Source organism: Balearica regulorum, chromosome 1 (genome assembly GCF_011004875.1).
Source record: "Balearica regulorum gibbericeps isolate bBalReg1 chromosome 1, bBalReg1.pri, whole genome shotgun sequence".
In the NCBI taxonomy this organism is placed as follows: domain Eukaryota; kingdom Metazoa; phylum Chordata; class Aves; order Gruiformes; family Gruidae; genus Balearica; species Balearica regulorum.
In genome coordinates, this window is record NC_046184.1 from 38,438,994 (window position 1) to 38,451,233 (window position 12,240).

The 12,240-nt window shown below is 44.2% G+C and overlaps 1 protein-coding gene across 1 annotated transcript in view; it reads left to right on the top strand.

Annotated features, from left to right (window-relative positions):
* HMGA2 (high mobility group AT-hook 2) overlaps positions 1-8,895 on the top strand; it is a 131,941-nt gene extending 123,046 nt beyond the window's left edge. Inside the window, exons 5-6 of the mRNA XM_075745958.1 lie at positions 8,270-8,320; positions 8,797-8,895. Of these exons, the coding sequence (XP_075602073.1) occupies positions 8,270-8,320; positions 8,797-8,895 (150 nt within the window). The remainder of the gene's footprint in view (positions 1-8,269; positions 8,321-8,796) is intronic.
* Positions 8,896-12,240: the final 3,345 nt, after the last annotated feature.

Consider the following 12,240-nt stretch of genomic DNA (forward strand, 5'->3'; position numbering starts at 1 on the left):
ACATACAAATGTATGTTGGCATATAGCCATTAAGTGCAAAGAAAGGTCCAATTGCTATATGCCTTCTTGATTCAGAAATAATACCGATTGAAGCTTTGTTACATCTGCTTGCTCAGTGAGATGAATGTCTGCCACTGTGTGTTATATACATCGTCTGAAAAATACAGCCATCCTTGCTGTCTGGATGTTTCGTAGCTGGCATAGTCAGTGTGGGTTAATGCTCTGTTCCCACCTGGCTCCTGGGCCCATGGGCCACGCTAGGAGACACTAGTGACAGGGAACCTCGACCCCACCTCACTCGCAGGCGCAGGAGGAGCAAAGCCGCCCCGTGCATGTACTCCACCTTGTTGCGGGACACTTGCTCTGGCCGAGTTGCTGCTCTGACTGTCCTTGTGTGCTTCCGTCGGTGTGATGAGCTCTGCTTTGCTCTTACGCTCTGGGGTGATTCACTTCCATGTGACAGCAAGGTTTAACGTGTGTTTTTTCTTCCTACCTTTTATTTCCCTTTGCCACCCAAACACCTTTTTGGCTTAGGGAATTTTTTTTTCATTTTTTTCCTTCCTACCTGTATTTTAACACTTCCCCTTGCTTTATTGCTCCAGACGTGCAATGCACTTCTTCCAGGATTCAAGAAAAAGAAGGCATCTTCCTGTAATGAACATCCTCTGAAGGTACGTGAATGTAATTACGATTAGCCTGAAGATAACAGTCTAATGTGGTAGCAGTTTAAGTAGGAAGCAATCTGCCTGTTTACAGTCTAAAATAAGGCTGCAGATGGTTGTGCCCCAAACCTGCAGCACAGGATTATCATCAGCTTTTATCTGCTAGCAAAAGGGGAAATTGAAACATTAGGAGATAAGACACAAGTCTTCAACAGTGCTTCCCTACTAAGATGGGGCTAATTAAGCACAGCTAAAAACATTAGCATTGTCATATAAAGGAGGAGCTTTACATTGTTAATAATGGCTGGGGTAAAACTGAAGCTGGAATCTAAACATATGCTACATTAAGGCACGCTATTAAAATAATCGGTGAAAGAAAATAACAAATGAAAGCTGGGTGGATCTGAAAAATCAATGGCAGGCAGAAACATTAATTAGGCAGAGAGGAAACTTAGCAAAGGCAGAAGTCCCATCAAAAAACAGGATTGTATTACATTATATATGAATGTCAGCTACAAAATATTATGTGGGACCACCAAAGATTATGATTTTAATCGTAGGGGTTTTTAATTCAGAAAATCTATTAAATATATATAGTCCCTTAAGGCATTTTATTCTTAGTTCAGGGAGTAGGCAGAAAAATAAGCACATTTTTATTGCACTGGAACACATTTGCCGTAAAACCATAGTTTTAGCAATATCACATAATAAAAACTAAAATTTAAATCAACATTTGAAAACAAATCAGCTCAGCAGATGCATAGAAGGAGTTACTTTGGCCCTACATAACTGCAGAGTATTGTCTTTAAAGCTACATCATAGTCTAAGATAGGGGTTTTATGAGGCCTGACATGCTCTAAAGGTGTTTACAATGAATTACCACTCCTAGACTGCAGCTGCGCTTGGGGCCAAGACAAATTAATCTCTATCTAAGGCGCTGTTATAAGACTATTTTGCCAAAGGTTCATAATGTGCTCCATTTGGGATGGTTTAGGTTTGGCATTTATATCCCAACAAAGACACAGCAACTTCAATGAGATCCAAGACCTGGAGGAATGTCACCCGCTGGTGTCTCCCCCCGCAATCCAGGCTTTTGGTCTCCCCAGAGCATGGAAAAAGCAAGAGAAAAGCAGGACCACATACAGCTGTTCTTCTGTTAGTAGCAACGCCCTTGAGATCCACCTCCCTGTCCAGTTATAGTCCCCATAGGTCTCAGGGGTACCACCATGACTGGTCAACAAGTCACTTTACTTCTTTGCAGGGAGGAGGGGGTCTTGCCCTAAACAACCCTGTGTGGCAAAGCTCACGACACAGAACTTGTGTTTGAGGAGGCCATAACAAACCCCCCCGCTCTCACCTTTGCAAACAGTTTACAGTCACGAGACGCATCTGTTTGTCTTTGGGTGCGTGAAACTATACAGCAGGACCATAGCTCTCACTGTATCTTTCTACCAGTTTTAAAAAATACACGTATTTTAGATTTTTCAAAGGTGTCTGGTGATTCTCTATCACATGTGTCTCTGGCACGCTCAGCAAAGCGTTATATTTTATTTAAAACAACACCACAGCAATGACACAGTGCAGAGTAGGAGATGAGAATGAATGTCAGAAGCCTTGTACTATCCAGACCAATAAGGACATTTGTTTCATAAATAAGTTTCAGTGCATTATTGTTCACATTTTTATAGGGGCAAAAGTTACAGTTTCTGATTAAAATCCTTAGAATTAAATTGCTTCATCAGCATTTAATTATCCATGCTGGGAATGGAAGCTGGCTTCCTTCTGTCAGAATTTGACACAGAACACCTCGGTTTGGTTATATGTGTGCGCTACATGAAAATAGTCCCCATCTTTCTTAACCAATACACACAACTAAATGGTATAGCTCCTGATTTCGATAGGAAATAGGCTTAAGAAAGGAAAATAGGAAGTTTTCATTTCCTGTGGAACACAGGAAGCATTCATAATCTTCTGTCTATCCCCTTTCCCTTAACAACTTCAAGGCTGTTTCCATTCTTTTCAGTAATTAGCCTTGACCTGGAAAGGATGACCTCTACTATTGCCTTTTTCTCATGAAGTTTTGACTTCAGCTTGTAGTGCAGAGATTTACCTTTGTACTTTTCTGAACTCTACGTTATGGGGAACTTCAAGGTCTTAAATACACTTCTAGGATGTGCAGACCTGAAACTAACTGGTCGTGGATAAGTAATGACTTTTCTGGTAACAGCAAAACCTGCAAAATCATGAGGCTAAATAAGCACAGATGGGGATGCACACAGATGACAGAGGCAGCAAGGAAAACAGTGCTGCGGAGTTGGGTGAAATCTGACTGGAGTTGCTTATGGCAATGAGTGTTAGCAAGAATTAATCTCTTTCATGGAAGTGAAGACCAGCTAAAGTTGGAACCTCTGTTCTGTACACTGAAACTAGTAAAAGACATTTTATTGTTATTATAGCAAATTATATGCAAAAAAAAGGAAGAGAAAAACAGAAGTGGGGAAAGAAGAGACAGACCGACGCAAATAGCACTGGGAGCATGGCTGGAGGAAAGCTCAGCAAGAACACTTTTAGCCCAAGCGCAGACTAGAAAGACTAAACCTGTGAGCAAAGAAGCTGCGTACGGCTCCTCGGTCCATTCCTGCTTTGCTCGGGAGACCAGACTCAGTGTGCTCCTCACCAAGAGGCAAGCTTAGGTCAAGCAACACCTGATTCGATTTGTCTTTCTAAATGAAACCACATCCAGGGCCCTGAATTTTGGCTAATTGCTTGGCTTGGAAATAGGAAAGTACTCAAAACAGTCACATGCACGCGTGCATGTGGAGCGGAGCAGAGGGCATCCCAGGGTGCATCAGCAGGTTGGGACCCCTACTCATTCCCCCCCTGTTTGAGACGGAAGGCTGCTGATACCAAACTACTTACACAACTTGCTTCTCTTCTGCTCGAATACTTTATGGAAATTCAGAGGCTAACACACAGCTCCTACTAAACTTAACATGCTGCTGTTTGCTTAAGCATAACTGTGAGTTGCTCTAGAAAATTAAAAATGAGGAAATAGATCAATAAACAGTTCAGAAGTAACCGCTCCCTCCCTGCTCCACACTATCACAGCTAACGTACTAACTCCATTACGTTCTAAAACAGGGTCGCTTTGAAACACCCTTACTGGTATTCAGGACTTCTGAAGTGCCTTTGAAAGCTCAGCAAGCATGGTACAGATTTGGCTTCGCTTTAGTTCCCTTGCTAAGGTTGCTGTACTGTATGTACAGCGTTAAATTGGTTTGCATGAGTTTTCCCTTTCACCCATTGTTGTGGGTTTCAGTAAAATTATCCAGTGGTGACTAAGCAGAGAAAAGCCAACCCTCATCTGAGAAGCTTCCAAAACACTTCTTATTTTTGTGAGTTCAATGCACCTGCGCCAGTCCCACAGATTTGCAATGGGTGATTGGGATGTAAAGATGTGATTTTACACTGCTGGGAAGGCGATGCGCAGAGATGTAAGGCTGCAGACACCTTGGGTGTGTGGTGCTCTCTGTTTCCCAATGACAAAACTCCAAAGGCTTCTCTGCTCCAAGGGGACTGAGTCCCCTCAGTGACAGAGCCCTGCAATAATGTCAGCAGTGCAAACCTTTGGGATGAGCTCTTCTCCTCCATCACGTGCACAAGGGCAGTTAAAGACACTTTGACAGCACCAGGAAAATGAGCAGATGCCCTCGTAGCCTGTGGAGGTGTAGGCGGTTGTACTAGAGCAGCTACGCTGTGGTTTTAATTGAGACAAACGCCCACAAGCTAAGGAGGGCTGACCCCAGGAAGCAGTGGGATAGTAGTAAATAAAAAAGTAAACTTAAGTGTTTGGTGTTGATGAAAAGTTACTGGTTTTTTTTCCAGATACAGGTCAAAAGAGTAGCCAAATTAAACAGGTTTTCTGCATTTAGAAGATCTGTGTCACCAAGGTTTAGTCATTTAAAAGTTAGATGTCTCATCTAAGATTTTAATCAGCCAGAGGGCAATTCATTCCTTCCTCAAATATGGGTCTAAGCTGGGTGGGATGAATCACTGATCCCTCCCCACTGACTGTTCAGGAAGCTGAGACAGTGATGTTAACCTAGCTCCAAAAAAATGGGAATATGGGTCATTTCCAATTACATGGCTGAGCTGAGAGCTCCCACTCATGAGCAATTGCCCTTGGACTCCTCTTCCAGCTGTGTCTCCAAAGGGAGAGAAGCCAGTTGTTTTCATCACATGCACCGGGTAGGTGCATAAAATCCGGAATAGGGTTCAGGCTCTGCATCTAACTCCAAGCTGGGAAAGGGACAGAGTCAGTATAGACTGACATCTCCCCTCCGAGCCAGCACGACCCGTTGCCTGGAGCAGGCAGGCATTCCCGTACCTGTCCCTTGAATGCTACGCATTGAAGGCTAGAGTAATTTCAAACTTACAGCTTAGAGGTATTTATTCACATGCACCAGTCCCTCCTTCGATGCCCCCAGTATATTAGGGAGACTAAGATCATACGTGCTTTGAAGTCTTGCTATACAATGCTGTCACGTACCTCCAAGGAGATGTTAATTTGTTGTAGTATCAGTTCAAGCCTCAAGCAAACATAAATATGCATCTAAAACATAGAAATAAAAGGCAAAAATACAGTGTCATGTTATCACTACACCTTCTTATCATTTTTTTTTTTGTTTATGATTTGTCCAGCCCTCGGTACGACACTCAGAAAGTGGGTGGAACAGCGTCAACAGTCACAACAAATACTGGAGCTAACGTGAAGCTTGCAGTCTCTCCCAAAGGATGGGTGGGCCAGGTGGGCTGCACCAGCTGAGGAGTCAGTGGGAAGCATTTTGTGTCATAAAATAATTGTCTTCTGGTATTTCTTCATCTGATTTCTCTATTTTTTTCAAATAGTTTCCACTTAAAATCACCTGGAACAATTAATTAAATAAGAAAGGCTAATTAGACCTATAGACTAAAAAATTTATATGTCCTCGATCACAAGTCATCGTGCCAAAATACACTTCTACACAAGGCATACTTCCTTATCTTCCATAATAAAAAGTCTCACTGCAGTGAATGTAGCCCCTACATGACTTAACTTCAGGCTTTTTCTGTCCAGTCACGTTCCTTGTGAGCTGAGGATGAGACACAGGAAAAAATGCTCAAAGTTTTAAATTTCTAGTGGAAACCAGCCATCTCAGCTGAGACTTGCTGCTCAGGGAGTGCACTTATGTTGCAGGCACCAAGGACAAATATTTCAAATAAGAGCCAGCAGCTTCTTTGAGACTTGCAAAGTTCACCAGCACTGCTCTTCCTGATTCAGAGCAGGTGACGGCAACAGGGCATGGGAGACTGCAAGCCCAAACCTGATCAGATTCCCTCAGCTACAGATAATATTGCAATTAAACATATCAAAACATGCCAGACACTTCCTGTGATTTGGATTGCTTCGTTAAAGCTAATGTTCATTTCTACCAACACTGCCGTCAGGCTTGGTCCTGCTGCACCGACTCTACCCGTGCTGGGTTGAGTTTGAATGAAAACTATACAGTCGAGCCTTTGAACGGAGCCTAAACCTCCATCTATGCAGTCCAGTAAAAAGGCTATAAAAGGAGGCTTTTGAATTATCATTGTCCAGAATGTGATGTCATAACAATAAAACAACATCAGGAAATAATAAAAATATGATGTACCTTTTTCACTGTAAATCCTTTGTGTCAGCTTCCCAGATGGTGTGAATCTGTGTAGCTCTGGGAAATCAATGAAATCACTCTACCTTACGCCACTGAAGAAGTCAACCTATCAAACTCGGGCCAAAACACTTTCAGAGTCTCCTTGGCTGAAAGGGAGGAGAGAGGGGATGCACAGGAGCAGCAGAGGTAATGTCTAACAGCGCTGCCCTGAAGATGGGGCAGGTGCTCTAAGGCCCAGCTGAATGCTTAGATTAGATCCCAACCAAATCCATTTAGAAGGTGAAGGCATATTGTCATTATATGAGGATAAATGAGTAGCAACCCTGCAGAAACCTTGGTTACGCTCATTTGAGTGCAATATGTATGGGAAAAGTTTCAAGCCTTCTGACAATTTTTATTTTTTTACATTCGTGGGTTATACGAAACATGTTCATGCTGCCTTAGATATCTCATGGGTTGTGGTATCTGCAAAACCCCCCAAAACATATGTTCTGCCTTCAAGCGTTTTCGGAGTCGGAGCCTGAATTCAGCAGTATACTCCACACTGGGTGTTACTATGCGGAGACAGTGCTTACTTCCCCATGTGGAATTAATTTCAATAGACGCTATCAATTCTGTATGAATCAAAAGCCTCCTCTTCTCTCCAGCCTTGGGATGGTCTGGATTGAGAGGCTGGATGTCCCCAAAAGCAATAAACACAGGCAACAGGGGGTTTCTTTGTACACCCCTTTGAAAACCTTTTGAAAACCTCCCTCATCCACATGCTGCATCCCAGAACCATGTCCGTGGCAAACACAGGGATGGCACCACGCACACCATCTCCTCCTCCACATCCTGAAGGTGATGGTGACCCCAGAGCCGGGGTGCTGTGGCAGAGGTGACCAAGCTGAGCGCCCCATCAGAAGGCACACCAGGGAAGTGGTCCCGGCTGCAGCGGTGGCCACGGCATGAGCGGGGCCGTGCTCTCGCCTTCAGCCCTTTGCTGAATCATAACTTTACAATGCTGCAAGATCACAAGAACAAGCGCATATGGGAAAGAAAAGAAAGAAAAGAAAAATATGAACAGGAACACTAAAAGTAATATCTAACAACCAGCTATCACTTTCCAAATATTTTTCTTCTATTAATTTTAAGGGGGAAATCATTTGGTGGTAAATGGGGAATAAACTAAAACCATCTGCACCATGCTAGGCAGTTGTCAGAAAGCCAAGAGAGCTCTTTGGGTATATAGGCCTGATGTTTAAATCCACTGAAGCTATTCCAGCAGTGTCAAGCACACTGATGAGAGCCCTTTCCGAGCGCCGCGTGCGAGAGGCCGGCTCTATTGTGTTATTGCTAAGATTAGAAAGGTGCGGTAGAAAACCACTAAAATGATACAGGTTTGCAAGAAATGAATTGTGTCGGGAGATTAGTCATATGGCACCCATCTATTCTGGAATAAAAGGAAACGAGGAGGGCAGAGAAGAGATCTCATGGGTTGATGGGATAAGATGCCTAACACAGTATGTAATTTAAAAAACAGAGGTCCAGACTTGAGCAGAAAGAGAGGAGCAGCCTATAAACAATTTGAGAAGAATGTCTTAATCCAAGAAGTAGTTAGCCAATAGCCTGATGGCTAACCTTGGCAGTTTGATCTAAGCGGTGAACACCAGCAGTCCTGGAGGAGGGAAAAGCTTTTTGAAAAAGGAGTAAACTTACGCGTATGTCCCATCGACCAGATTTTTGAGATAAGGTTAATGAGAAATAGGTTGATTTGTATTTCCTGAGTTTAAAAGTGCAGATCTCCATGAATCATAATGTCATGCCCAGCTGCTAATGTTCTTGTGTTAAATAAACACAACTTCTCTTCTGAACATTAGGATAGCGCAACAGTATTTTTCCAGGTTAAATCTAAAATTTATCTTATTCATTTTACAGTATCAGAGTTATCTGGGGAGGAGGGAGAAGGGTCAACATTTATGCTGCAAGGTGCTGAGAACACTTCATCTGAAGATTTTGTAACTCTACTGTGACAACCAGCAATTCAGCTGGTATAAATATAGATATTACTATTATCCCTGAGTTTAAAATTTTTGTCCTATTGAGCAATCTTTGCAGAGGGTTAAAAAAGGAAGTATTTCTTTTAATCCATTTTAGATCTCCAGATACTTCCTTTCTCCTTGCTCACATAGTGTAGCAAAGGGCACATAAAAGTCTCGAGCAGCCTTCTCTGCATCCTTCCTTATGGCCCACAGCCTGGTCCCAGCATCCTTTCTTCACAGAGGAAACAGCCCAAGGGCAAAGCAGGAGCCCTCCCATTGAGGTTCATGGACCCAAATCTTACCTGCAATTCTCGGGCAAAGCTTGGAGTAAATACAGAGATTTGCACTGAACTCGAGGCATTTTGGATTACACACTGTGTGAATTACAAAGGTTTCCCAATTATTGTTGTCTCTCTCCTTCATCTCTTTTTGCTATGCAGCCTGAAGAACCAGAATAGAAACTTCACTCGTGTGCTGGCCACCGTGTTTTGTGCTGTCATGTCTGTTTTTGTACAGTCATAGCTTGTCCAGAGCCACGGACTCATCCATCAAGCTGGACTTCTCTGAGACACTTGGTAGTATGTCCGCAAGCAGGTTACCCTGCGCGCACCCAGTAAATGATGCCAGATGGAGGAGATGGAGGTCATGGGCTATGGGAGAGAAATGGTGGGAGATGAGTAATGGAAGCTGTGGAAGAAAGGAAACATGTGAGACAGAGGAAGAAAAAGGCAAGTTAGACATGAATTTTTAGGAATCGGAAGGGAAAAATAAAAACCAAAAGAAGGGGTGTGAAGGAACATGAGGTTGGAGCTGCAGAGCCACTTTAGCCAGGCACAAATCTGTTGGCTGCAAGGGGCAGCCTCTCCTCTCCCCTCTCCCCTGCTCATTTCCACCATTTTCCTGTTCAGTCTGAGCTGGCTGGAAATGACTAAAACAACAGAAGTAGAGATGCTGTCCCCTGATGCAGTTCAGGAACAGCCATGGAAGGGCTTGTGTGGTCAGGCAGAAGCCAAGGGGACCAGCAGCGGGACGTGGGAGCCAGGAGGGCAGTGCTGGGTCTCTGCCAGATTTGAGTGCCCAGGAGTAGTCGGGGCTGTAAGGATAACTTCTGCATCGATGAACGTGATCGAGCCCTGCAAGCGCCCACCTTGCCATGGCTCACTACATGGTCCAGAGAAGCCCATCGTAGTTGGCACCTACCTTAATGAGAAAAGCAAACTTTGTGTTTAAATGCACTGACTCCTGGGTGAAGGCACCAGGCTGGATTTTCCCATGAGGACCTTGGGCTCTACAATCACTCCTCTCCCCTTCGCGTTCTCATGTAGCTCCCCTGGACAACCCCTATGAGCACACACAGCTGTGCACATACCCAAAGTCACCAGCACCCTGCAAAACTGAATAGCCACATCTCCAGACTGCGCCGACCCTGGTGTCGTGCAAACCTGCTGAGTGTCATGGGGAGAGATACATTCTCCAGTGCCTCTGAGTTAGACTACAGCCCTCAGCAGGAGGCACGAATGTTTCTATTAATTTCCAGAAGAAGATTTCTGAACTCCAGGGAACTCCAAAAACACAGCTTTTCTCTATTTCATCCTGTAGAGTCGTTGCATGGGAAAGAGAAGACTTTGCTTTAAAGTTTGTTTCCTTCCTTTCTTCAGCCCCTTCTTGACAGTGTGTTTCCCAGAATAGGTTCTTGTCCCTGGGCCAAGAGCACCCTTTTAGCATCTATATACCCTAACCTACATTGGGTACTGCAACCAAATGAGATCCTCACATCTAGTTTCTCTAGTCAATGTAAGCAGCCAAAGCCGCGAGTGGGGAAGGCTGAGAGCCGGCTTGCGCAGCACTCGGTGAGGTCCTCCCTGGACATGCTGTGTCTCAGCTTTCACAGACCTGGGTCAAACTTTGATTCAAAGGCTTTGGGATAGGGTAAAAGTGAAAAAAAAAACAAAACATCCTTTGCCTGAATTCTCCTTTCACCTTGCAAGATGGCTGGTCTCTCCTTCTCCTGCATCTGCAAACAGTATCTCTCGTGAAGCTTAAACAGTAAAATGCAAAGAGCAACAGCGCTTTGGATAATGTGCAGGGTTTTCATTACTACTTTCATCCTATTTGCTTCTAGCAGAAGAAAGTGAAATTATTAAAAAAAAAAAAAGGATTAAAGCAGCACAGGAGAGAGAGAATAATATACATATGGTGAACTTTTCTTCCTGGATTTTATTAGTAAACTACAGCAATAGCAGCTTAAGTGCTAATTGTTGAGAAATAATCTTTCTGCTCTTAATTCCGTACCCCTGAGCAGAGCACATATCGGCACTTAGAAAAACCATTAGTTTCACATACATCTGTAATTTGTGGAGACCTGCAATAAAACTGTAGTAATCTTGGATTACGGCAAATTGCTAACTCTCACCCTCCTGTTCCGCGGTCGGTTCCTACCCCGGAGTTACAGCAGGCGGGGACTTGTTTGTAGCCACAGGATTCGTGCTTGTCTGAACCGGGGAAGCATTCAGAAAGACTTGCATGGACTTGCTGCGGCATTCCTGAAAGCTTTTTAAGAATTAAAATACATGAAAGCTCATTCATACTTTAAAGGGCCAAGCTTTATAAAGTGTAGTACAATCTGCAACCAAAATCAGAATAGACTTCTCTGTATTGGAAAGTGTCTTTCTAAACATTTGGGGAAAGCGAACCTTTTTGTTCTGGTACTCAGAAAGTAGACTTCTCTTCCTAAGTGCTCCTAAAACAGTTTTGCTACAGATCTGCCATACTTCTTGAATACAGCTATAAGCCAAGAGAACCTTTCTGTGAAGGTTTATGAGCATTTTTCCATGAAGCACAAGTCAAACAAAAGATCAAAGCCATACACTGAGAAGAAAAAGGAGTTAGGGGGAAAAAAGGAACAGCATGCTTTAGGTGGGAAACCTATTTGGGGCAATTGAGAAAAATGCTGTAATCGCTTCTTAATAAAAAATGAATTACTCCATCCCAATGGACACTGTGTATAAATATTAACATTTCAGCTTTATAGTAAATGTTGGTCTTGTAGTACTTTAGCAGTCACATCACAGAGCAGTTTGAAAGGAGGTGCAGGGCTTCAGTACTAACAGCGAAACCCATCTGCTAAGTGCTGTTAGAATAAAGCAAATGCCTCCAAGTTTTGCCTGTAAGTTTGCCGGAGCCAGGATTTCCTCCTTCTCTGCAGAGAGTAAGGGTACTTATTACACCAGCGGTTCTGAGCGCTGGCCCAACTCCAAATACAGGATGAACAGGGGAGCCTTTTTACACAGCAGTGAGCGGGCAGGGCTGGGAGGTGCTGTAAGAAAGGGTGCTGGGATGCAGTTTTCCTCTGGGCTTCTCCCTGCTTCTGTGCTCAGAATCCCAGGAGAGGACTGATGGCTGCCTGTCCCTGAAACGCAGTCCCTCCACCCTCACCGTGTAAGGATGGAGTGGATATGATTGTTGCAACCATCCAGGTGATGGGAGCCGAAACATATTGTTAGCAGGGTCATCTGATACTGTATGTGCATGGAGGGACTAAGCGGTGGGGAAGCCAGGCTGCCGGACCGACGTGCAAGAGCTCGTGATGGCAGCGCTGTCTGGGGGGGGCAGCGGTAGAAGCACAGAGCAGGATTGGGTCAACGTTTTCTGGTTTGTATTTCCCATAAAGCGTTAGTTGGGGAAACACGTATGGTATCCCACATGTGGTGGGTTAGGGTAAAGCTGTCGGATGCCTTCCCCGGATGATTTAGGAGCCCGCGCTGCAGGCAAAGGCACTGATCTTTACGATCTCCAGCCATTGCCAGCCTCTCCTGCTGCTCGCACGCCCCGTCCAAAGCCCACACACTCCTGGGTGAGGTCTGCAAG